Source organism: Dicentrarchus labrax, unplaced genomic scaffold (genome assembly GCF_905237075.1).
Source record: "Dicentrarchus labrax unplaced genomic scaffold, dlabrax2021, whole genome shotgun sequence".
NCBI classification, from domain to species: Eukaryota; Metazoa; Chordata; class Actinopteri; family Moronidae; genus Dicentrarchus; species Dicentrarchus labrax.
In genome coordinates, this window is record NW_026136721.1 from 9818233 (window position 1) to 9841226 (window position 22994).

Genomic DNA, 22994 nt, shown 5'->3' on the forward strand with positions numbered 1-22994 from the left:
TCAATACTGATTTTCACTGGGTTTGGCATCTTTCTCCAATTCTTGACATTCAGTCTCCTCCAATTACAAGGGAACTTCATTTTGGGGGCGGTGAGCGTGTGCAGAGCTGGATCTGAGTAACCTGTATAAACAGTCTCTACTACAACAGGGCTACAGATGGTTATTAGTTGGTAGCGAGAGTAAGCCCTTCGTACACAGACTACCTGACAGCAAGCACTGCTCGTACACACAAGGCATGCTAAATACACATTAACTGGTTTAGACATTAGTTGATACGTAAGGCAGCTTTTTTTGTTTGTTTACCCTTATTGTTTTTACTCCCTCGTACACTTTGGCCCCAGTCCCCATCTGAAGGGGAGTGGGTGAATACATTTAGGGAGGGGAGGGAGGTGCGTAGAGCAGATCTGAATGAATTGTTTTTCCAAGGCAGATATTGGTAATTATATCAAAAGACAGCAAGCAAGTAAGTAGGCAAGCAAAGGAATGCTGTAGCTAGTATGGGCGAGGCTTGGGGGGGGAGGGGCAGGTGGATGTGGTGGGGCCTGCTATGAACACAACAGCTGATTACCAGTGATGTGAATACAGTCACATTACACAACCATTGACACAATTATATAAAAAAAGGCAAACAAAAGTTGATTGTACAGTTGCTTTTCCACATGTACTTCATACTGAGAGAGGAAGACGCCATTCTGGAAAGGTGGTAGGCGGGGTTAATCTCTTCAAGCAGCAAACATTGGGGACAACAGAAAAGTAAAAGAGGGCCAGGTGTGAGGGAGTAAGGTGCTACATGGCACAGCTCAGTGGGGGTGCAGGGGGGGCTGTGTGAGGATGGCAGGTTGGTGAACAGAGGTGGATCGTATGCAACCAATGAAACGTTGGGCAGTTAGGGAGGCAATGGACGGAGAGGAGGGAGTGTGTGAGTGTGAGTGTGTGTGTGTGTGTGTGTGTGTGTGTGTGGGGGGGGGGGGTCTGTTGCTGCTGCTACTGCTGCTGCTACTGCTGCTGAGGTGGGAGGGGCGCCGGGGTGTTAAGACGGCGAGGCGGGAACTAAGGCATGAGAGCATGAAATGCACAACAAAAGTAAAAACAAAGAAGGCAGAAATGGTGGACACAGGGCGGGGATGGGGGCGACTGAGGAACGCACAGAGCTGGGGGGCGAGGGTGGGATTTTGTTTCCCTCGCCCCCCTACCACAAAGGCCTCTTTTAGTCTGTCCAGTCTTTCTTGATGTTGAGGTTCCACTCCCAGGACAGGTGGTCGTGCTTGTCGTCGTCAGTAAACTTGGATTTGATGACGTAGTTGCCGCGGGCCAGAACGCCTTTAGGAGCCTCCTCCACTGTGGTCAGGAAGTCGTATTCAGAGGGACGAGGCCCGTAGCTGCCCACCATGTAGTCCGACTTGTCGACTGTTCACAAATGAGAGCGGGCGTTACGTTCAGAGACAAATGTTTGGGCATTTGTGTTTTTATTTGAGAGTGGACAGTAGAAAGGCGACATGGATGATGGGAAACAGAGTGAAACCGCTGACGTTGAGCCCTCAGCCACTGGGGAGCCTATCATAAATTCTGACATAATTTGTATGTTTCAGTGGGTAAGAAACATTTAAGTCCAACTGAAATCTAAATAATTGTTGTTGCAGTCAGAAAGTTCAAGTGATTTGACAAATGTGTTGTTAATATTGTTTCTGCTTTTAAAAAGAAGAAGAAAGGCCTTCAGAACAGTGTTGGGGAGTGCGGCACTGTGGCACTGCTAGTAATAATATTACAGTAATATTACTTTCTACAGTAACTTATACATTTCCCACCGAAAAAGAATTTGATACAACCTTACTTTTGTTGGCACCCCCTACTGATTTAAAATCCAATCACACAAATACCAATTTTGTTTTAGTGTAACTAATTACTGTTGGCAGGCTGTAATAAGTAAAGTAAAAATATTAATTTTGAAAAACAGTAAAGAGTAATTCATTTTATTTTTTAGTAACTAGACCAATACTGCATCAGAATGTCTCTGAGTGGGCGGGCCTGTGAACCTGATTGACAGCTGAGCCAACAGGGATACAGTCACAGAATACAACTGGTAGCTATAGCTTACACAGTGTTGTTAGCAGTGGTGGTGAAGAATAAGGACCGTTTTTAAGGTGAAACTGTCTACGTAGACAGAGAAACAACATTCTGACTGGCACCAGCTCATGTGGTCTGTGTGCTGTCACAGAAAAAGAAAGAAGACAATTTAATTTTACTTGAAGGCCAATTATGACAAGCTATTTACACATGCTCAACGTTTAACCGTGTAACTTATGATTGAGCTACATTCCAGACATCGGCGGAAACACGGTAATTACTTGAGAATGACGAGTGTTTAGAAGCAGGAGAGGTATGTTTGACATCATCATTTCAGACAGGCCAAGACAAATCGTTCACTCACTCTTCACTCCTTTCCTGTATGTCTGCTGCACATACTTCAGACCCGAAACTATCTCCCTGTTCACCTGAGGAGACACAAACTCTGTTAAAGACAACCACAGACCTGCTTGATTTTTTTTGTGCAGTTAACAGTTTAAATGTCTTCTGCATTTAGCACCCACCAATATCGTCTGACCCACAAAGACAGAGAATGACTCCGACTTCTGTTCAATAACCCTCATATCAGCGATTGGGAAACAGTATCTTTGTCAATTTGAATCAGCTCTGATTAATTCATATTACTCTTATATTTATGGTGGCCCTGAGGGTCAAAACACAACATTTCACAAAAAACAATGACATTTCTGATTAAATAGGAAAGGGACGGACAATCCTTTTTTGTGACTGGAAAAAACCTGTGTCAGTTCAGAGTGTACAGAACGGATGTGTTAAGGTGGGTTGGTGCTCTGAACTTAACGTTGCTGTGATTGGTTGTTTCACTGTCAGGTGACTAGGGGCATGTGATAGAGCCAAGAATGTAGATGGCTAAGTGGACAATCGTTTAGGCATTTTGGTTTTATTGAAAAAAACTCTTCACTTTCACTAGTCAGTTGTCAGGGTTCCCATGACATTTTAAAGGACCAGGGTGTAGGATGTACTGGCATATAGCGTTCAAGTTTCAGATTGCAACTAATTGATGGTGTCTGTATTTGGCAGCCTGGGAATGAAACTTGAGTGTTAAGTGTGTAGTAGGAATTACAGTGGCCACAAAAGTCCCCATTTACAACCAGTGCTCATTTAGTCTCTTCTAGAAACATGGCAGTTCACTATGGAAGGTGACCCATGGCATCTGTAGATAGGAACAGCTCTAGGGTAACAAAAACACAATATGAATATAACATTCCTTCTCTTGTTTTGGGGTGTTTTTCTTTATTGGATCCAGACTTCTCTCTTACTGTTGTGGCAGCTCCATTTTTTATTTCACAATTTTTTCCAGCATATGACAGCTCTCAATCTCATTTCAGTCAACGCCAGGGGTCTTAACATTCCACACAAAAGGACCACTGTACTAGAATTTCTTCGTAAGAAAAATATAGATTTTGCTATGATTCAGGAATCACATTTATTGTGCAAAGATGTGGGTCGATTAGCCAATAAGCTTTATCACCCTTATTGCGAGTAATGGTTTTGTGTAAACGCAAACTAAAATTTGATGTGATTGACTCTTGAGCGGATGATGCAGGTCGGATAGCCATTGCCAAGATTTGCATGGATGGGAAAAACATTGCGCTTATTTCTGCTTATGCCCCTAATGCTTTGATGGCACATTTTTTGAACTACTAACTAAATCCTTGCTTGATCTCACAGGGTTTCATTTAGTTCTAGGGGCAGATTTCAATGCGGTGTGGGACAGTGGCATGGACAGAACAGGTGGCAGTGAGACTAGGGACCAACATCTTGTGTCTGGGGCATTGCGCCAGTGGGCATCCGAAACAGGCATGGTCGACATCTGGCGTTTGTTAAACCCATAAAGACATAAATCCTTCTCGAGATTAGATTTTATCTTTGCCTCAAAAGATTTATTTCAAAATATTCAAAATGCGCATTACATTCCGGTTACCTGGTCTGATCACAAACCAATATATTGTTCGGTCACTGTTCGTCCGTCTTCCACTAAAGCCCACAGATGGCGTTTCAATTCCTCCTTACTGCGAGATGAAACATTCAAAACTCAGTTTGGAACAAATGTTAGTGAATTTTTGGAATTTAATGTCGGCTCTGTTTCCGATCCGAGGATACTTTGGGAGGCGGTGAAAAGCTTTATAAGGAGTAACACCACTTTATATGCTTCAACACGAAACAAGGAACGTGCAGCCAAATTGGAAGCTTTAGAATTAAAATATGCAACCGTTGATGCTTCCCTGCAACATCACTTTAACGACTACACAGCCCTACAGAAGGAACCGATTAAAAAAGAGATTAACTCTCTTCTGAGGCGCCGTTCAGAATTCCTCATGCACAAAACAAGACAAACTTACTATTTTAACTCCTCAAAACCCAGTCATCTACTAGCAATGAAACTTCGGACGGATGAGCACTTTGCTGATATTTTTTGCATTAAAGACAATGACGGCACTATACAATGTGACCCAAAAAAAGTAAATGCCTCTTTTGCCTCCTTTTATCAGGAGTTATATAATTCAGAAAGCAATTTTGACAAACATGCCTGCGATAATTTCTTAAATGACATTAAACTATCCCGTCTTAGTACTGATGACTCCATAAAGCTAGATGGCCCTGTCACATTGCAGGAGTGTGAGGCGGCTGTTAGGGACATGCGTAAAGGTAGATCACCAGGGCCGGACGGAATTCAACCTGAATTTTACCTCACCTTTTAGCCCCTGATCGGCCCGCTGTTATTGGACATGATCCATTATTCAATCAGAGTGGGATCATTTTCTAGGGATGTTAATTGGCATTAATTTCACTGCTTCTTAAAAAAGGAAAGGATCCAGTTGAGTGCTCCAGCTACAGGCCTCTTTCGCTTTTAAATGCAGATTTAAAGATTTACGCGAAATTACTGGCCCGGTCCTTTCACTAGATGCAATGAAGGCCTTTGACCGCCTGGAGTGGCCATTTCTGTGGTCGGTGTTAGAGTTCATGGGGGTCGGCTTGCCGTTCATTAATATGATTAAGGTGCTGTAAAATAACCCAACAGCTGTAGTGGTGACAGGCAAAACTAGCTCTTCTCCCTTTGCTGTCTCGAGAGGATCAAGACAAGGCTGCCCTCTTAGCCCTGTTATTCGCCCTCTCTTAAATCACTGGCGCAAGCCATCCGCGGCTCACCCACAATCTCTCCAATTTCCATTAGAGGAACACACCATCATGTCTCACTGTATTTTTGTGGCGTGGCAATCGATCTCGCATTAAGCTCACCACTATGCAGCGAGAAAGGCAAGCCGGTGGCCTGTCTCTCCCAAACTTCAAGTTCTATGGGTGGGCCTTCACACTTAGACCTCTCCTATCTTGGTTTCAATCTGATGCTCAAGTATCATGGCAAGCTTTGGAGGAGCGGATGATAGCTCCATACTCTTTTACTAACCTTCTGCATTCTAAACTCTCACCTCATCACTGCCGTTTGAGATTTGGTCCTATGATTTCATATTTGCTATTGATAAGGAGGAGGGTGGAGAAACTGGCTGGTTGCTCTTCTGTTTGGGACCCACACTCTCCAGTAATTAACAATGAGAGATTGTTGATTGGAAATTGTCCTATTCGATTTCCTGATTGGGAAAAAAAAAACATTTGCACACTCGGTGATATTTATGGGTTACTTACTTTTCAGAACATATGTATTAAGCATGGTATACCACGTACCTCCTTTTTCTTTTATTTGCTGTTGAGATCGACTTTAAAAAGCAATGGCGCCCCTTTACAGGCCCCTCTCACACCACATCCATTTTGAAAATTGTTTCACTCTGCTGGGAGTACAAGGGGTTTTGTATCGAGACTTTACTGATTCTTACTACGGCATGCTTACAGACCTCTGGCATTGGACACGGTGTGGAGGAGAGATGTTCCAGATCTGGAACCTACATTTGACTGGGATAAAGTGTGGATCAGTGTGGGCTTAGCATCCAGAAACCCTGATCATCAGCAAATACATTATAATTATATACACAGGGTATATTTAACTCCTAGGAAGCTTCATTTGATGAAGGTTATTAAGGATCCTACGTGTACTTTCTGTTCCTCCAAAGTGATTGGCAGTTATTTTCACATGTTTTGGGAGTGTACCCCAGTGGCCGGATTTTGGAAGATGGTTGCCTTTAACCTCTCTGGGCTGTTTAAGATTAAATTGCCCTGTTTGCCTGTTTGCCTGTTACACTCATGTTAAATGATTTGTCAAGGCTGGGTTTGACACTGGACAAGAGAAGAGCATTATTGGCCGGACTTCCGGCTACAAAAAAACTAGTTGCCACACGTTGGAAACCTCCACATTCACTCTCTTTTCGAGCTTGGCTTTTAACATATTTGGATATTGTTTATTTAGAGTTGTCGACAGCTAAAGTCCACGGAGCAAAAGAGTCAACAATAGAGGCTTGGCATTCACTTTTAACTATCCTCCGTGGGTTTCAGGTGTAATATGTAACTGAGATTTGGAGTTCTGGATCCAGGGGGTGGGTGGGTTATATCTGGGGTTTTATTTATTTATTTTTATTATTTTATCTTAGTTGTTAATCATACGTAGCTGTATATATGTATATGTATAGGTATGTATGTGAATATATATTTCATGCTCTATTTTTGTAACGTGTATATATACCTGTCTGTATTTTCTCTTTAAAATAAAATAAAGATTTTATCACAAAAAAAATGAATATAACATTCCATTTCTGCCAATAGATCCTCCTGAATGCTACACATTGGATCTTTAATGTCATGACATGCTGAAAGCATGTTGACAATTATAGCACATTAATATGCCCTGTTAATATATTACCTTATGATTTCAATCTCCTGTTCCATCCTTTCAGGGACACTGCTGACAGTAGTGTACAATAGAAACAGGAAATGACATTGAACTGTCGCCAGGGACTTGGGTTCTGTCCAGCCTCAAACAAAGAAGTGTTGTCGCACCTTTTCCGTAACTTAAAAGATTGCTGTGTTTTGACCCTCAGGGCCACCGTACGTATTCCAGGGAAACAGACTATGTCCTGTATACAGTTGCAGCTGCAGCAGCTCTCACCTTAAAGCTGATCTTTATTTTGTATTCAACTCCCTCCTTCAGAACAAAGGCCTGCTTCTTAAAGGCTTCCAGGTCTCCTGTTTAAGGGCAAAAGGGAAAAAAGGACAGGCATCAGTATTTAGTTGGTCACAGTGATGCTGATCATGATCATTAGACAAGAATTTAGTACTAAACCGAAGAATACCAAGTCAAGATCTTATATTATTGTGGAGGAAATCCTAGGTTCTTTTTACAGTTTAAGTGTGAAGTACGTCTCCAGATGTTTCATTAAGGATCTGAGGATGACCTTGAGTCTGTTTAGTGAATCTTGTGGTTATGTCACATTATAATGCGAGTGTTTGACACTGGCTGGCGAGTTGAGACTCTTGTCTGCTGTGAGTGAGTGTGACAGGGCTGTATCGCCATAGGAACCCTGACAGAGTGATCTGAAAATCTGTAACAGTGACATTATGTCATGGAGAATAATACAAAAAAGCATCAGCAACAGTATACTTGATATCCATGTATTCCTAATATTAAACGGTAAATGATTCTCAAAACTTTTTCCATGATTTCTGTGAAGTGGATTTATAGACGTTAATGATGGACAATGGGGGACATTAATAAGTCACACGGAATCTAAAAATCTGTGCATCATGTCTGTGTTATTACTCTGAGGAGAAGCTGGTATTTTAAAGCATCTACCATAAAAAGTTCAATTAATAGCCTGGGCTTTTATTTGCTTCAACCACTGAACTCAACCTGCCTGTATTTGGGACAGAACTTGCTAAGCTAAGACAGAAAATATCATTTCACCTTTACTTGTGTCACAGCCACTGCATCTGCTAGAACTGCTGTGTTGATAGCAGGTCGGATCAGCAGCCAAACTACAAGAACTAATGTCCCATTGTTTTAAGAACCCCGGTATGCACCTGTCCCTTCGACCTCAAGTAGCTCTCCCTCTGCCCCCTACGGGGGTGCAGAAATGTTTGAAAACCTCTGTAGTAAAACTATTAATCCCACCACAAAGTGAGTATCAGACTTAGAACTATTTAGGATTACAATAACACCACAAATGGTAGAGAAATACGTACTACAGACTTGATAATAATACTTAATACACTTATATGCCAGATATCTGTAGAGTCCACAGGCGTCTAAAATAATCTGGCAGCCCCCTGGGTGCTGACCACCATGTTTAGAGTCACTGCCCTGTCGTTCCCAGGCCACTAAAAACAGGCTCTCGATTGGAGCGATAGCTTCCAGCATGTTCCTGCTGAGCTGAGCATGTGTCCTCCTCTTCCTGGGGGTCCGTCTCTTACACTGGTGAGCCTGAGCTTCAAGGCCACAATAATCCAACATCAGATAGGTCTGGCATACAGAGGCTGTATTGATTCCTTTACTGGCAGTGACCTAACTCGCTGACTAGGTTTTTATGACTCATTCTTGGCAGGCTTTTACTGTAACTTCAAAAACAACCTAAAGACACAGTATTTCAGTCCCTTGGGAGACTTTTGTTACCTATTAACACTGAGGTACTAGTAAGTAGTAGTTACTAGACTGTACACCTGTAAAATGAAACGCAATGCAAAACAACAGCCCTGGAAAAAATAGAATAAATAAATAAATAAATAATTCTCATGAAATTTGATAGTGTTTCAGGGGATTTTATTCAACCCCATGGACATTATGAAAGCTATAGTTACAGCTGGTGTTTGTATTGAATTGCATTATATACTGAGGGGAGGGGCCTCATCTATATAATGGGGTAGACAGAACAACTATAATTGTATATACTGTGTTAAACATATAATATATGAATATACTGCTAACTATTCAAAGCAAGGTCTGTAAATTATAAACAGTAACCTGAACAGAACTGGGATACGACCCAAAACTATCTGCTAGGTGCTACTAGGGTTACTAAATGTTTGTTGTATTCTTTTTAATTAGTAATCAACCTTTAAAGGACAAATCACCCTTTATAGCACCAGAAACTCTTCCAGAAGCCCAGAAACTGTTTGAGATATTCAGATCTGCATTTCAGCTGCAGGAACCTTGTTCCAGCCCCACAGCTAGCTCCTGCTCCTGAGGTACTAATTTGTTATGATGGTCCAAGAACTGTCTGGGTGGATTTCCAGTACTGGACCATGAGGACAAACAGAGGCAACTGCTACAGCTTGTGTACAGTGTTCATTAGGGATGGAGTGGTTCGAATCAAGAATCCAAACCTTTCTTTACACTAGTCACGGCTCGGGGCGTGTATGTATTGTTCAGTTCATTTGAAATAGGCTATGAGGTAAGGCTGTGTTCTGTGCCGCTGCTTCAGCAAAGCATCTCTCACTCCCGGGAAGTATCCGCAATCGATTAACTATCGGGCAATCTCCCCTCCCTCTGCCCCTCCTGTACAATCTACTGACAGTGGATCTGCAGAGAAACACACAGAGACAGACGCTCTCGGGCACAGAGACAGGTGGAAGAGTACTGAAGGCAAAGGCAAGGTGAGCAGATTTAAATAGTTTGTGAGTTAAGTTAATAAGAAAATAACCTCTATAAACAGTAATAGAAGCCTATTGTAGTAATGTAGCCTATTCCTTTAAATATGTTCAATATGGTTAGTAATATGGCCATTTGTCTATCAAAATAAAGCAGCATTTGTGTTTGCACTAATTAGAAAACCCATTATTTTAATTAAGATTTAACAATGAAGTGTTTATGTTCCTTATGTTATTAGCCAAAATTTTGTTAAAGCAAACAATCTCCTTGCCAAATAAATGAAAAGCATGTAAAAAATGGCAAAAACGTACCGAACCGAAAACAATGACTCCAAAACGGTGATATGAACTGAACTGTGAATGTTGTGAACTGTTCCACCCCTACTATTCTTTTTTTCACTGAAAAGCACTACATATTTGAAAGTCCCGCCACTTTTTGCTCTGTGCTCCAATATCACTTGAGATAGCCTCGGTCAGAAACTCGGTCAACTTTCCTTTCCAGTACATAGATATGCTATGTGCCTATTCAGCCACATTTTGAAGTTGGTTAAGGGATAAAAACGACGTGTATAGTCACATCTTAAGTTAGCTCATGTAAGCAAAACGCTACCTAACTAGCAAGCTAATCTACATTGATCGTATAGCAAAGGAAAAAGTTGACTGGGGTTCTGACCGAGGCTTGCTCCACAGTTACTGGAGCACAGAGCCAAAAGGGGCGAGATTTCATTCCAGTATACAGTACTATTTTCGACATGAAAATGGTCGGATTTAGAGTGCTGCATCAATATGAGCTCTCTGACATTAAGCAAAAATGACTAAAAAACCCATTATCGCTCAAACTTTGAACTTTGTGGGCAGTCACTATTTTTTGCTGAGAAAGTAGGAGAATTAAGAGTGATGCAGGGAGAGGCAGACACAGGACAGAATGTTCTGGATGGATTCAAATCTAGGCCAGCTGGGGCACGAGCCGCTACGGAGGCGGGGGCGGGGGGGTCTTAACTGATAAATGGTCACTGGGAATATTGTAAGCACATTTCTACAGTCATCAACCAAACAGGGAAAAAAAAGAATCCAGTCTATGTACCTCCTCTATACCTCTCTACCTCTGTAGGCAATCAGTGAATCCATATTCATTTACAGCATGCTCAGCACAGACTCAAACCTTCACAGCCGAATCTGTAAGTACTGTTGGATGAAAATCAAAACAAGCAATGTCAGTGCAGCTGTCAATGGGATGCTATATTTGACTGGGACAGATATAGTTACTAGGAAAGACACGGAAGAACATATTTCTGTGTTGAGGCGATACGTGGAGAAACAATCTATAAGTTATCAGTACAACTATTAATGTTTGGACCTCTTTTAATTTGACGCACAATCTGTCTGACAGCAGCCATACTGCTGACCAGTTGCATCCTTTTTTTTGCAAAAGACAAATATTTTAAATAAATATGCGATCTCTATTTGCTGATAAACAGGGACTCACCTTGCAGGTCCAGGATCAGAGGGTTGGGGGCCGTTTCGCAGACAAGGGACATCCGGGTCACTTGAACATTGGGAACAGAGGGATCTGAGACAGGATCAAAGAAACAGACCATTCAATAAAGACAACCGAGATCATTTCAAACACACCATGAGGTGACATTTTAGAGACTGTACATTTACAGCTCCCTGTTAAACACCTCTGACTGTGCCATTTAATTACCACCATTTACCTCCACTGTTCATACTGTGCAGACTTTCACTGGATTCCTTTTAACAACATCAGAGAACAGAGTTTGTGAGTGCAGTTAACTAACAGGTATTTGTTGTGGCAACGCTTTCATGTACACATGCAGACAACTTAGACCAGAATCCAAACATTCACAAGAGGCCTACACAGGATGCGTGTCCTGTAACAAGCAGCTGTCTAAGTGAATGGGCTCATGGGAGCTGAAATCAGGACAGCTCTGCTGTAGTTGGGACAGCCTCTGCATTAATTAGACTTAGGTTTCTTTTCAGTCCCACTGAAGCAGCCTTTTCTCCTCCCCAATAGACAGCATACTGATTTATCATTCATTCTAGGTCACAGGTTGCCATGAATGCATGCATAGTGTATACACACAACTCCGTCTGGAAGTCTGATTTAGTTTACAGGATCTGAAAACCAATACTGCATCTTAGCCCTCAGTCAGTCTCCATTTAAGTTGAAATAAAAGTTTTTTGCTATACTATCAAATAGGGCTGTGCGATATGATGATATATTTTGTGTATGTCTATCATTTCATATTTTGCTCTATTGTTTATTTCATTGGGTCACAAATCACACTTTTCTGGAGTTCATATGAGAATACGGGCTCTTAAGGGGTTGATGAAGCAAGGATGCAATGGCTCACACACTACCGCCATCAGCTCACTTTGCTTTCTTTTTCCCACATACACAAATGCTGTGGCACAAAGCCTTAAACTGCTTTACCTCACAAATTTCAACTACAACATTTAGGGCTGAACAATTAATAGGGATAGTGATCAGTCAGGGTTATTGGATCTGATATTCAATATTTTGATATTCTGCCGATAAACTGAAAACTAAAATTTCAATACAAATGTAAGTTTTACTAGTTTTCTTTTCATTTTTACGCTACTTCAGGGAACTATTTTGTTTATTTATTTAGATTTTCAGTGAACTTTAGAAGAAATGCTCCTTGGCTTCCGGTACTTGTTTTGATAATGTTGAAAAGCATTTAATCAAACACATAAAAATACTTTTTTCTTTAACTTAAAATGATATAATACACTTAAAATAACTAAAGTAAAAATGTAGAATGGCATTTCAGAAAAATATAGATTACATTACTGGATTATAATGACTGATCAATTAATGTGTTCATCACTTTAATGGTGCAGCTGGTAAGGGTGGGGCTCATTTATGAAACAGTATGAAATGGAAACACTCAAGTAAAGTTAGTACCTCAAAATTGTATTATTACAGTACTAAACTACACCAATACCAATACCAATAATCTAATAGTCCGTATCGGTCGATCACTAACAATTATTGATTATCATTTTTTAAATGAGAAACTTAAACAATTAACAGTGTATTAACAAGGTTGTAGGAGGTGAAGGGTTAAGATGGTGGCAGCAGATTAATTCAGCCGGAGCTAATTAATGTTAATTAATCTGTTAATAGACAGTTATCTGGTTAATATGCTCTCTTCATGCCAGTGTCTCTACTATTTACATTGGGTGAAAGGTAGTAGTCTGGAAGAAGAAACGCCACTAGGTATGGTTTGTCTGGATAAATAATAAGAGTGTGGTGTATTTTGTGGTCAGTCTTTGTCTACGTAAATGATCGAGGGGATCGCCACACATCAGCTTGGTAGTTAACAAATGTGTACAGCTTGAGTTGTTGAATTCTCCCAGTTCAACTTGTTCTAAGCAAATTCTATCTTTGTTTAAGGCTTTTAACTTTAAACCTCAGAGTCTGGATCATTGATAGTCAAGGTGGTGAAGCTGCCTGTTTGGTTACAGCTCGTCTACACAGGAGGAGTTTCAGACGCATTTTTGAAGTCGTCCGTCTCACACACGTCTGACAGAACACAAGCTCCTATTGTAATCATCCAGCGGTCTACACAGGCTGTCCAATGACTCACTTTTTGAGTCCATTCCATTCCATGTTACGTATATAACAACAGTGATTGTGTATTGGACAATGCTGAAATGCAGATGACCCACACTCAGCACTGTGCCTGAACGCATCCAGCGTGGACACAGACAGAGGACTGAAGCTGCTGCTCTGCTAACGTGCTGCTTTCTTTATGTGGAGTATGTAGACACTGTGTTCATCTGTGAAGCTAACGTTAGCTTTATCAGCAAGTGCTCAGAGCTGTAGTCAACAGCAGCATTAACGCAATGTTATATCAACTTTATTAGGTCTCGTCAGCCTATAAAAACACTGTTATTACCATTACTGACAAACTAGTTGTTAATGTCCTGATTCAGTTTGAATATTGATCCTAAGACTATTTATTAAGACCTAATAAATGTGAACTGTATTGATATCTTCTAGAAAAGATAAATTGATTCGTCTAGTTAGAAGTTGACTTTTCTGAAACTGACTGGAAAAAAGAACCCTGGGAAACATTATTTTATCTAATTCTATTCTCGTAGAAAAAAAGATAAATTCATGCTCATACTTGGTACCAACAAATACAGGCCAGTAATTTACTTTATAGAATATTTTTGCAATCCTGATGGAAAAACAGAAAGATATTTTCCTCAAGCTATTCAGCCCTCCCCTTATTATATTACACTTTAAACGCACCTGATACTTCAAAGCCCAATCTGTCACTCTATTAGCCAAACAGGTAGCTAGCATCATGGTTCTCTCCTGCTCCCTCTCTCTCACACACGCACGGACACATACAGTCAATGCATTACCAGCCTCAGCGACCCCAGAGCCAAGCAGGGTTTCCTTATATTTGCGTAGGCTCTCATCGTCCTTATCCAGCTCGTGGATCTCCTTCACCGACTTCTGAGCCGGTGCCTTGTAGTTCACAGGCTCTGGCGTCTCGTTTTCGGCGGCGATGGCTGCTAGCTGCTCTGGAGTCACCTGATCCTCAGCCATGTCTGGAGACAGTGGGTGCAAAGTGAGGAAAAACAGGGGCACATAAAAATAAATCAGGTAGGGTTGAGACAGAACAAAGGGAGAAACATGAAGACGCAGCACGCAGAGAACTCTTCCTGTATTCCTCATGCACACTTGCCTCTCTTGGGGAAGAGGTTGTAAACCAACAGAACAAACAGATCACTGCAACAATAATGCAATGCTGACGGAAAGTGTCCAGCCTACTGGATGTGTGGCTGCTCTGGTGTGCTATGAGGTTGTGCTGGTAAGACGGCAGCGGCGGCGTTTCTCTTATGCTGCTGATGACCCCACTCTGGCTGCTGTGTGACATCATCTGAACACATTTCTCAGAAATAACATCACCACCGCTCGCAGAGTTGTAAATGAGGCGTCATGCATCACTCTCCCTGGAGGGGGGCGTGGTCCTTCACCGGCCCAGACATTATTGAGGACGTAGGAAAAGGACTGTGTTCCTTTGGCATGAGAAACATTCACCTGTGAGGTGTTTTAGAAAAAGATGGACCAATCAAACCATCAGGTCTCTCCACTGCTAGTGCTTCTAACATACAGTATTGCTCAGTTAATGCAGTGTATTTATTTCTTGTTTGTTTGTTTTCTGACTTTTTGTCTGCATGGAAAATGCCGTTTTGTGACCAACAATCTGAAGCATGAGATTACTTTTGCCCACAGCACTGGATAAGGCCATTCAGTTCATATCAGGAAGAAAATACTCAAAAGAGAAAGATGATAATGATACATTACTGCTAAGCCAATGGGTTTAAGTTTCCCTTGGACCGCAAATAAGCTTGTTTGTACAGTCTTGCTGTGGCAGGGTCATCCCTCGCTAAGGAGGTTAGTGGAAGAAATCCCTCCACTGAAACATAATGAGTAACAAAAGCAGGAAGAGCTTGTTTATGCCAAAAGACTTGACATTCACATTAAGGCCATCCCACCCGCAGCACTGCACAGGCGCCACAGGCCGGCAATGCCTTGTTAAGACTCAAGCAATGCAGTGTAAACATTTGAATATAGTTTGGGTCCATTCCTGAGAGTTACATTCTACATCACCTTAGTTTACCTTGAATCACGTAAGTGCAGCAATTTTAATACTGTAAATAATTACACTAACATTTGGTACTCCATTTGCTACTCCAGGAGAAACCTAATGGCTGGTCGTGTGTACAACATTTACTTGGCCGTAATGTGGAAAAGCCAGCAGAGTAAATTAAGGATGTAAACTCTCTTTGGGCATTTGCAATGAGTCTAATCCTCCACTGGAGTGCCAAATATGCAGCTACTAGGCTGGCCTGAACAAAGGGAACTGGAGACCTGTGTAAGACTTGCAGAGTGCATTTTACATTCAGCTGAAACTGAAACCCATTCGCCAATTAATTCAATATAAACCGAAAATCAATCTGCCACCGTTTTGTTAATTGATTAATCGATTATTAATATAATAATATATATAATAATCTGTCAGTCAGTTTAAGATCTATTGTTCAGCTATTTTGATAATCCATTCATCTTTAAGTTATTCAAATGAGAGAATATGCTGGTTTTCTTAGTCTTTACAAAAAACAGCTCAATTTTGATGGTCATTCTTTCCTATTTTCTGACTAAACAACTGACTGAATTATTAGGAAAATAACTGTTAGTTGCATACAAGCATTCAGCTATAACAAAACCTAACTGTGAGCTAATTTTATCTTCATCTCCCCCAAACAGTCCTAAGCCTGTAATAATGCTTTAATACCGACGTACCACCGTTTACATTATACAACAGCAACCACTGAGGGATTTAAATGCTTTCAGCAGCCACTCTCAACCACAGTGCTAAACTGTGGCACTGATTGATTAGTAGTAGGGCTGCACAGCCAAACGTGCATGAAAAATACAAATTTCCTTATTGTTGGACAATGGAGGCAAAACAGCTGTGAAGTATTTTCTATCTTGAGGGACTGTTACTAAAACTCACAATAATCCTGTAACGTCTGCAAAGGCCATTGTGATTATTACTATTCAGATTCCTCCTTCTGGTTTGAAGAGAGAATCTCTGAGCGTACCTCTACCGGGGTCTTTCCTCTGACCTGCCCAAACTAACAGAGGATTGTCTGCGAGCAGTAAAGGCGCAAACTCTGACGACCGAGGAGCTTCAGGCTGTAGTCACAAACATGCCTGAGCAAGGTCCAAAAAAATCCACTGACTATTACTATTCCGCCTCTATACAAAGAGAAGGGATAAAAATATTCAAGTGCTCAAATTTAACCTCAACTGTTTGCCCTATGATCAAATCATTGTACCTTTGGATGACAAGAATGTGACTTCCAATATCATTCAACCTCTATGGAAATGACTGAAGCCCCAGGAGAGGATGGGTCATAACACAAAACACTCCAGTGAAAGAGTCCAGACTCTTTTTACATTACAACATTCCTCTGATCTCAAAATGCACTCCCCTGTTTTGCATAACTAAATTTGATATCTGCAAAAGACAAAATTTGGATCAAGGCTGTTTGTAATGAAAGGAGAGGTGCTGTTGGGGGAGGGGGCTTCAGACTGAATACATTATGTAACTGCTGGCATTAAACTCTCTGTCACTGTAGTGAAAAATCAAGAAGTTCCTCCTCCCTTCTCTTTAGGTGGGAAGGGTTCATGTACATGCAGTAACAGAAAGTTGGGTCTTGATGAGAGAGGTTCAGGATTTGTTACGTTTTCTTGACATATAACTGTGAATACCTAAAGAGAAGGTTCTTGATCATCCTGAATCGTGTTTTGTTTGTCTACAGTTCAAATAGGCCAAAAGGCACAAGACTTAAGGAGTTGACCAAAAGTAATGGAAGAGGCTTCATCAAGTGCTGTCGGGCAAAACATTAAGAAGGTTCAGGATTGCACTGGAATCCATTTTGACACCCAGCTGGAGAGGAGGAAGCAATCTTCATCAGGCAAACTGCTGACTGAACCAGACAGGAAGCTAGAAACTGCAAATTCATAAACTGAGAGAAAGTGTACAGGAGTCTGATGAAGTTTACCACTTCTGTCTGACCTGGGCTTTTTTTTATTTTACTATTGAACAATAACAAACCAAAGGGCAAAGCAGTATGTATCCAGCCTCTTTATCTCCCGGCAGGCCTGATAGAAATAATATATGTCAAATAATACAGAAATATAATTAAAAAAAACTAAAGAAATATTTCAACGTTACAAATGATAGCGTTTAGAAATCAGTGTCATTGAATAAAACAGTTTCCCCAAAAGAAGCAAGCTGTGTGCTGCTGAACTATGTAATGTCCAACATCAGTGTGTGAAGTTCAACACCATAACGATGTAACAGTGTAAACATGTAACGTTAATGACTGCGGGGGCTAGCTAACGCCACCACTGAACACTGGCATCCGCAAGAGCTGAGACACAACCGGCTAACACACCGCCAGGGCAGCGGCACCACACTGCTAGGTTTATACTGAGATTGATTTCTACTCAACAACGGGGCTCAACTTTTCTTGGCGCCCACCCTCTCACACAGGGTGGGACTGAGGAGAGAGAGACAGACAGACAGACAGACAGACAGACAGACAGACAGACGGGTGGCTAGCTGGTACACTGGGAACAATCCAGCCAAGCTAACCGGAGCCTGCGGCTAACATTAGCCAGACAAGTTATCATCATCAGCCGGAGATCAGGACTGAAACCTGGACGGTTCCAGCGCGGTGCGCCGGTTCGGGTCCATGTACAAAGTGTGTCATTAGCTGCCTTCGAACCCGGGGAGACTTACCGTAATCTGATGTGCGGTGGTGATTTCAGGTGCCTTTGCAGTAAGAGCTCCCGTGCAAGTATGGCGAACAAGGCAACGGCGCCGCCCCGTGCGTCGCCCGCGCTACACGGTTCCGGGAAACTGGTCCGCGCACGCCGCACGCAAATGACGTGCAGTGCGGTGCCGCGCGCCACCGGCAAATCACACTGCAATTTGATTTCATCATCATCATCATCATCTTCATCATGGTTTATAGTATATATAATGTTATAATGTGCTTAGAGCTCAGGGGATTACATGAAAGATAAAAACTGGCGATCGGGCCCAATAGAGGGCTGAGTGGTGCTGAGGATCTGTTCAACACATTGATTGTTAGGAAACCTTAGAATGACACCAACTCTTCAGAAAAGCCATCCTCTAAAAGATAAAAGGCTGCTTCAGCCTACAGTGGCTAATGCTGGCCAACAACGGTTTTAACACTCATTAGCCCATACCACTATTCAGCAAGATAGGGTCTCTCAATTGGGCCCCATTTTGTACCTGGCTACGGGCAGTTAAAACCAACCTGACTGATATTACTACAAGCACAATATTAAGAAATATACAGAATAGCAAAAGAAATAGGGCACAATTCCCTTTTGATTTAGTCACATTTGGATTTCATTCATTTTTAAAATGCCATCACAGTAAAGAGCAACAACACTTTCAGTCTTGTGAAGCTAAATCACTAAATAATTAAACAGAAAGACGATTCAATATAATCATTTATGTACAAAACTCTGAAATATGTCCATATGTCAAGTATACAGTACCAAATGAGAACTATAACTACAACATTTAACATTACATTAAACAGCCCATCAAACTGTTGGATCAAGTTTACGTGATTTAAAAAATTAAAAAAAAAAAAAAAAAAGGAGGGGAGGAATTATTTTCTTTTAAATCAATTGTTGCAGTCCAAAGAAAGTGTCCATACATTTGAAAAAGAGCACAGTAGCTGGTGGAGAAAAATCCTCAAAACATAAAACTGCCCCAGAAAACATGGCTACAAAAACACAGACATTAAAATCAACAGAATATAAGGGTCCATACAATAAAATGGCTTCAAAAGACAAGTGTAATAACATCCAATCCATCATATTCGATCAGATAAAAAGAAAAAGGGGAGGGGGAAAAAAATGTTTGGAGCAGAATCCTCTGAGGCTTCTAACTGGTGTCCATCTGAAACTTAAATGTGAAAAACATGATTATTAAATTAATCAATGTCAACAGTATGGTCAAAACATAGAATTTCATGTAACCTGAGTACATACTTTGGCATTGTAAGCATCCAACTGGGCATCCAGTTCCTCTGCAGAAAGCTGGGGTCTGTTTCCACTACCACTTCCTCTTCCTCTCCCCCGACCTCTGAAACCTCTACCGCCGCCGCCGCCACCACCACCACCTTGCCTCCTTTCGCTCCTTTCACTCCTTTCAAACTTGGGCTGTCCAAGCCTGCTCCGGTCAAACCCCCTGTTTGAACTGCAAAGAGATCCGCAATTTTAAGATTGGACAAAAATGTTTACAGTAAATTAACCCAATAACCTCCACTCATTGGTACCCACATACTGTAACAGTAAGGCCAGCCAGTCCCTCCAGGAGTTTGCAGGCTTTTTAGGGATTGTTATGGCCTAAATGCCCAATTTCAGAGGCGCTTGTCTCAGAAATTGGTATGCTTGTTGCAATGTATTTATGCAATTAAGGAAAGTGAAGGAGAAAGCGAAAATTGCAGGACTGGTTGTTGTGCAATTCATTAAAAATCTTGGGCAAATGGTTCCAATGAGTATAAAATCACTAGTAGTTTGGTGATGTGTGGCTCTACGTTTTGCATGGCAAACTTGTTAACTCCTGTGGGAAACTACAATTAAGTCTGATTTATGAAAAAGGTAGTGATTGGACAAATTTGGGACTGGCAGGCTCAGCTTATGTTTGTCTCGTCAAAATTCTGATTCATCCATTCGCCTAAACTCAATACTTTCATCCCTGCATTTAGAGTGCATGGCCACTTTAAAATGACTTACCTTTGTGTAGATTGTCTACTCGGACTGTCGTCTTCTGAGGTCACCTGCTGGACTTTCATGGGGCGGCCTACAAAATAAAAGTTTAAACAAGTGAGAAAACACTTCTTAAGAAACCAAAGTACCACAATGCCATTAAAGCTTGAGGACAGAATACTCACCATCAAGTGGGACACCATTATAGTGCTTCATGGCTTTGAGTGCATCGGCCTTGTTTTCAAAGTGAACATCTGCGGTTCCTTTACTGCGACCAGAACGGTCGTAGTGCACAGAGGCTTTCTTTAAATCCCCAAACTCTGCAAATAATTCCTGGAGGGGGGGGACAGAAATGTCACTCACGTTCACAACATGTTGATGCTAGCAGCTAAGTGGATTAATTGGGTTGAGTAAATCACCTTGACATCCGAGTCAGAGACGCCAAAGTCCAGATTGGAAACCAGTAGTTTGCCACTGCTTTCTACACTTCTTTCAGCTCCCGCCCTCTGTCCTCCTCTGTGCCCACCAGCATGCTCCTCAAACATGTCGTGCTGCCATTTGTCTGGTAACTCTCTGGGCTGTGAAAACAAGAGAAAACAATACTGTAGTCAGGTCACATGTGCTCTGATTCACAAAGAGCTGGCTTATGATCAGAAAAACATTACTTGACCACAAATTCCAACATAAGTGAATGGGGAACGGGTGTATCTTAGTAAAGCACTGTATATGTCACGCCTGCAGGATATACAAAAGGTTTGATTAAGATGATAATGATGATACCAAGGGATGAAACCAAACATGAGTCCATCCTCCCCCAAAAGAAAAAAAGGAGGGGGGGGCACTGGCTTTTCTCCAATGACAAAAAGAAAGCCTTCCTGTGCCATCAGGGTGGTAAAGGAGAGTTTTTAAAGAGATGAAACCGGCTCAAGTCCTTTGTTGAAGCAACAGCATGCTCACTCCGTGGCCATTTGGAAGATTCACGGTTTTCCAAAAGTCGTCTTCATCGTAAGTATTTGCGGACATTCGTTTAAAATCAGTGGATAATTTAAATTGAAAGGCACTGACGACCAGTCGCTGATCCTCCTCACCTCACAACTCAAAGGACAACTTCTCAACATCTCCAGACACAAAGCAGCCATCTTGAGCAAAAATCCATCCAAGCAAGTCTCACGTGGGGACATGTTTTAGGACGCGACCCACAGCTGTGTCGACATGTGAAGAAACTCAGGCGGGGAAAGGCACATTTCTTTCAGGGTAATTCAAGGGTTTTAGCTCACCCCCCCCGCCCCCCCGTGTCGCTGCTAACCACACTAACGTTAGCTTAGGGGAAGTCCATTAGCATGTAACGCTAACCACGACGGGTACGGCGCCAGGGACGCATTTTAACACTTCGCCACGTTACTTTCATTTCCATTTATGCTCCATTTCAACTGCTTCTCTTTCATACCCTGGTGTACGGTGTGCTTCTGTTGTTTCTCTCACGGTTGAAGTTATTCTGTCGACTCCGCGCCGGCCTCGACGATCCGCCGGCCCGACCTGAACTTCCACCCGGCCTCGACGATCTTCCCCCGCTGCCTCCTTTCTTATTCAGCTTGATAATGTCGTCCAGAGACATATTCATCTTGTCAGACATCGTGGTGCTTCCGCTTGTTGCTTACGCTCAAAACGAACAAAGAACTTTCGGCGTTGAGACGACGTTGTTTATCAGCGGCTCTCTCGGTGGCGCGGTGTTGAAACTAGCGGAAATGCGTAGTTCTGTGACGATAGCACCGAAGTCCCGCCCTTTCTTTGCTTCCTCTTTCTTCTTCTTTGGTTTTCTTGCGGGCTTAAACCAACGTTAACGGTGCATGCCGCCACCTACTGTATCGGAGTGTGTAACATCAGCATCAACATCACATCACAGTTTAGTTTTTTCGCATCATCTGAGAACATTCTTAGGTTGTTTGGTGTTCTTAATTAATTAATTAAAGATAATAGTTCCCTAAAATACCACCCTGTTATTTTCATAGAGCTGTGTTCATAGAAGCAAAAACAACTAAAACGATTTATTCAGAGAAAGAAATAACAAACAATAATAATAATTAATAAACCACCATATCTGTAACAGAAGATACTGTTACATGACTCTACCCCCAGTTATAAAACAAGCGCAAAAAGACATTCTTGTGTCATTAAAAGTAAAACAGAACACAAATTGCCCATTCAAAAATCAGTTTAGGTAATTCTACTAGTTGGAATTATATATTATATTAGAATTTGTCAGTTGCAGGTTTTTGTAGGTTCCAAATGTGACGAAGATCAAGATTAGTATAAAAAAATAAATAAAAGTAAAGTAACAATGTTGTGCACTTAAATAACAATGTTGAGGTCAGCTGGCTACTTCAGTTGACCATATTTCTGATCAAAGCATCAAACTTTTACTCTTGATTTGCAGAATTGGTTTGCCGATTAAGAACCTCAAGTATAACATCCAAACTGTAACATATATATGAAGGAACTATAGCAGTGCCACCTTCTGTCTCATCTCCTGCACAGCCTCCCACACAGGTGTTTGTAATCATATCCTGACTAGCTCTTTCCTGAGGACAGACAGCATATTCTGAGCAGAGCTTAACCAATCTCAACTGTGTAAATAGGCCTTAATCAGCCCCCAAAATCACTGGAATTAAGTGAGAATACAGAGGCCACAGTACAGAGTGGTAAAACCTATTATAGTGTGCACAAACCTTCATCCAGTACATAGAGCCTTAATATTGAGAATGGGCCATACTGTACAAATAGCGTTACAGGGTTAGAGGAAGTTTGGTGACATCAATTTTAATAATCAATCATGTTAACTATGATGTTGTTTTAGAGCATTAAGAGTCACTCAGGGTGCGGTCTGTTCACCACAGTGATACATATAGAGCACATGGCCTACTGAGGCTTTGCTGCATGTGCACATAGCAAAAAATAACCCTCAGCCTTAGAC

The 22994-nt window shown here is 41.6% G+C and overlaps 2 protein-coding genes across 2 annotated transcripts; both read right to left on the reverse strand.

The window, feature by feature from the left end:
* Positions 1 to 1056: 1056 nt before the first annotated feature.
* On the reverse strand, positions 1057 to 18128 carry LOC127355095 (rho GDP-dissociation inhibitor 1-like). The gene is made up of 6 exons (XM_051385587.1): positions 18012 to 18128; positions 14053 to 14241; positions 11117 to 11200; positions 7157 to 7233; positions 2429 to 2492; positions 1057 to 1407 (listed from the first exon to the last, which is right to left on the reverse strand). Exons 2-6 carry the CDS (start codon positions 14237 to 14239, stop codon positions 1208 to 1210), a joined length of 612 nt encoding a protein of 203 aa, XP_051241547.1. The 5' UTR covers positions 14240 to 14241; positions 18012 to 18128; the 3' UTR covers positions 1057 to 1207.
* Positions 18129 to 18736: 608 nt separating this feature from the next.
* On the reverse strand, positions 18737 to 21782 carry LOC127355094 (aly/REF export factor 2). Its single transcript, XM_051385586.1, has 6 exons — positions 21471 to 21782; positions 20443 to 20601; positions 20209 to 20356; positions 20051 to 20117; positions 19304 to 19511; positions 18737 to 19217 (listed from the first exon to the last, which is right to left on the reverse strand). Exons 1-6 carry the CDS (start codon positions 21654 to 21656, stop codon positions 19197 to 19199), a joined length of 789 nt encoding a protein of 262 aa, XP_051241546.1. The 5' UTR covers positions 21657 to 21782; the 3' UTR covers positions 18737 to 19196.
* Between the last annotated feature and the right edge of the window lie 1212 nt (positions 21783 to 22994).

Bases quoted from the DNA above. Each gene is read 5' to 3' on its own strand.
- LOC127355095 (XM_051385587.1), bottom strand. From the start codon at position 14,239: ATGGCTGAGGATCAGGTGACTCCAGAGCAGCTAGCAGCCATCGCCGCC. The intron at 11,201-14,052 runs GTAATGCATTGA...ATCCTGTCTCAG, and splicing joins CTCTGGGGTCGCTGAGGCTG to ATCCCTCTGTTCCCAATGTT. The intron at 1,408-2,428 runs GTGAGTGAACGA...ATTTGTGAACAG, and splicing joins ATACAGGAAAGGAGTGAAGA to TCGACAAGTCGGACTACATG.
- LOC127355094 (XM_051385586.1), bottom strand. From the start codon at position 21,656: ATGTCTGACAAGATGAATATGTCTCTGGACGACATTATCAAGCTGAAT. The intron at 20,602-21,470 runs GTATGAAAGAGA...TTGTTTTCACAG, and splicing joins GAAGCACACCGTACACCAGG to CCCAGAGAGTTACCAGACAA. The intron at 20,118-20,208 runs GTGAGTATTCTG...TTTATTTTGTAG, and splicing joins TAATGGTGTCCCACTTGATG to GCCGCCCCATGAAAGTCCAG.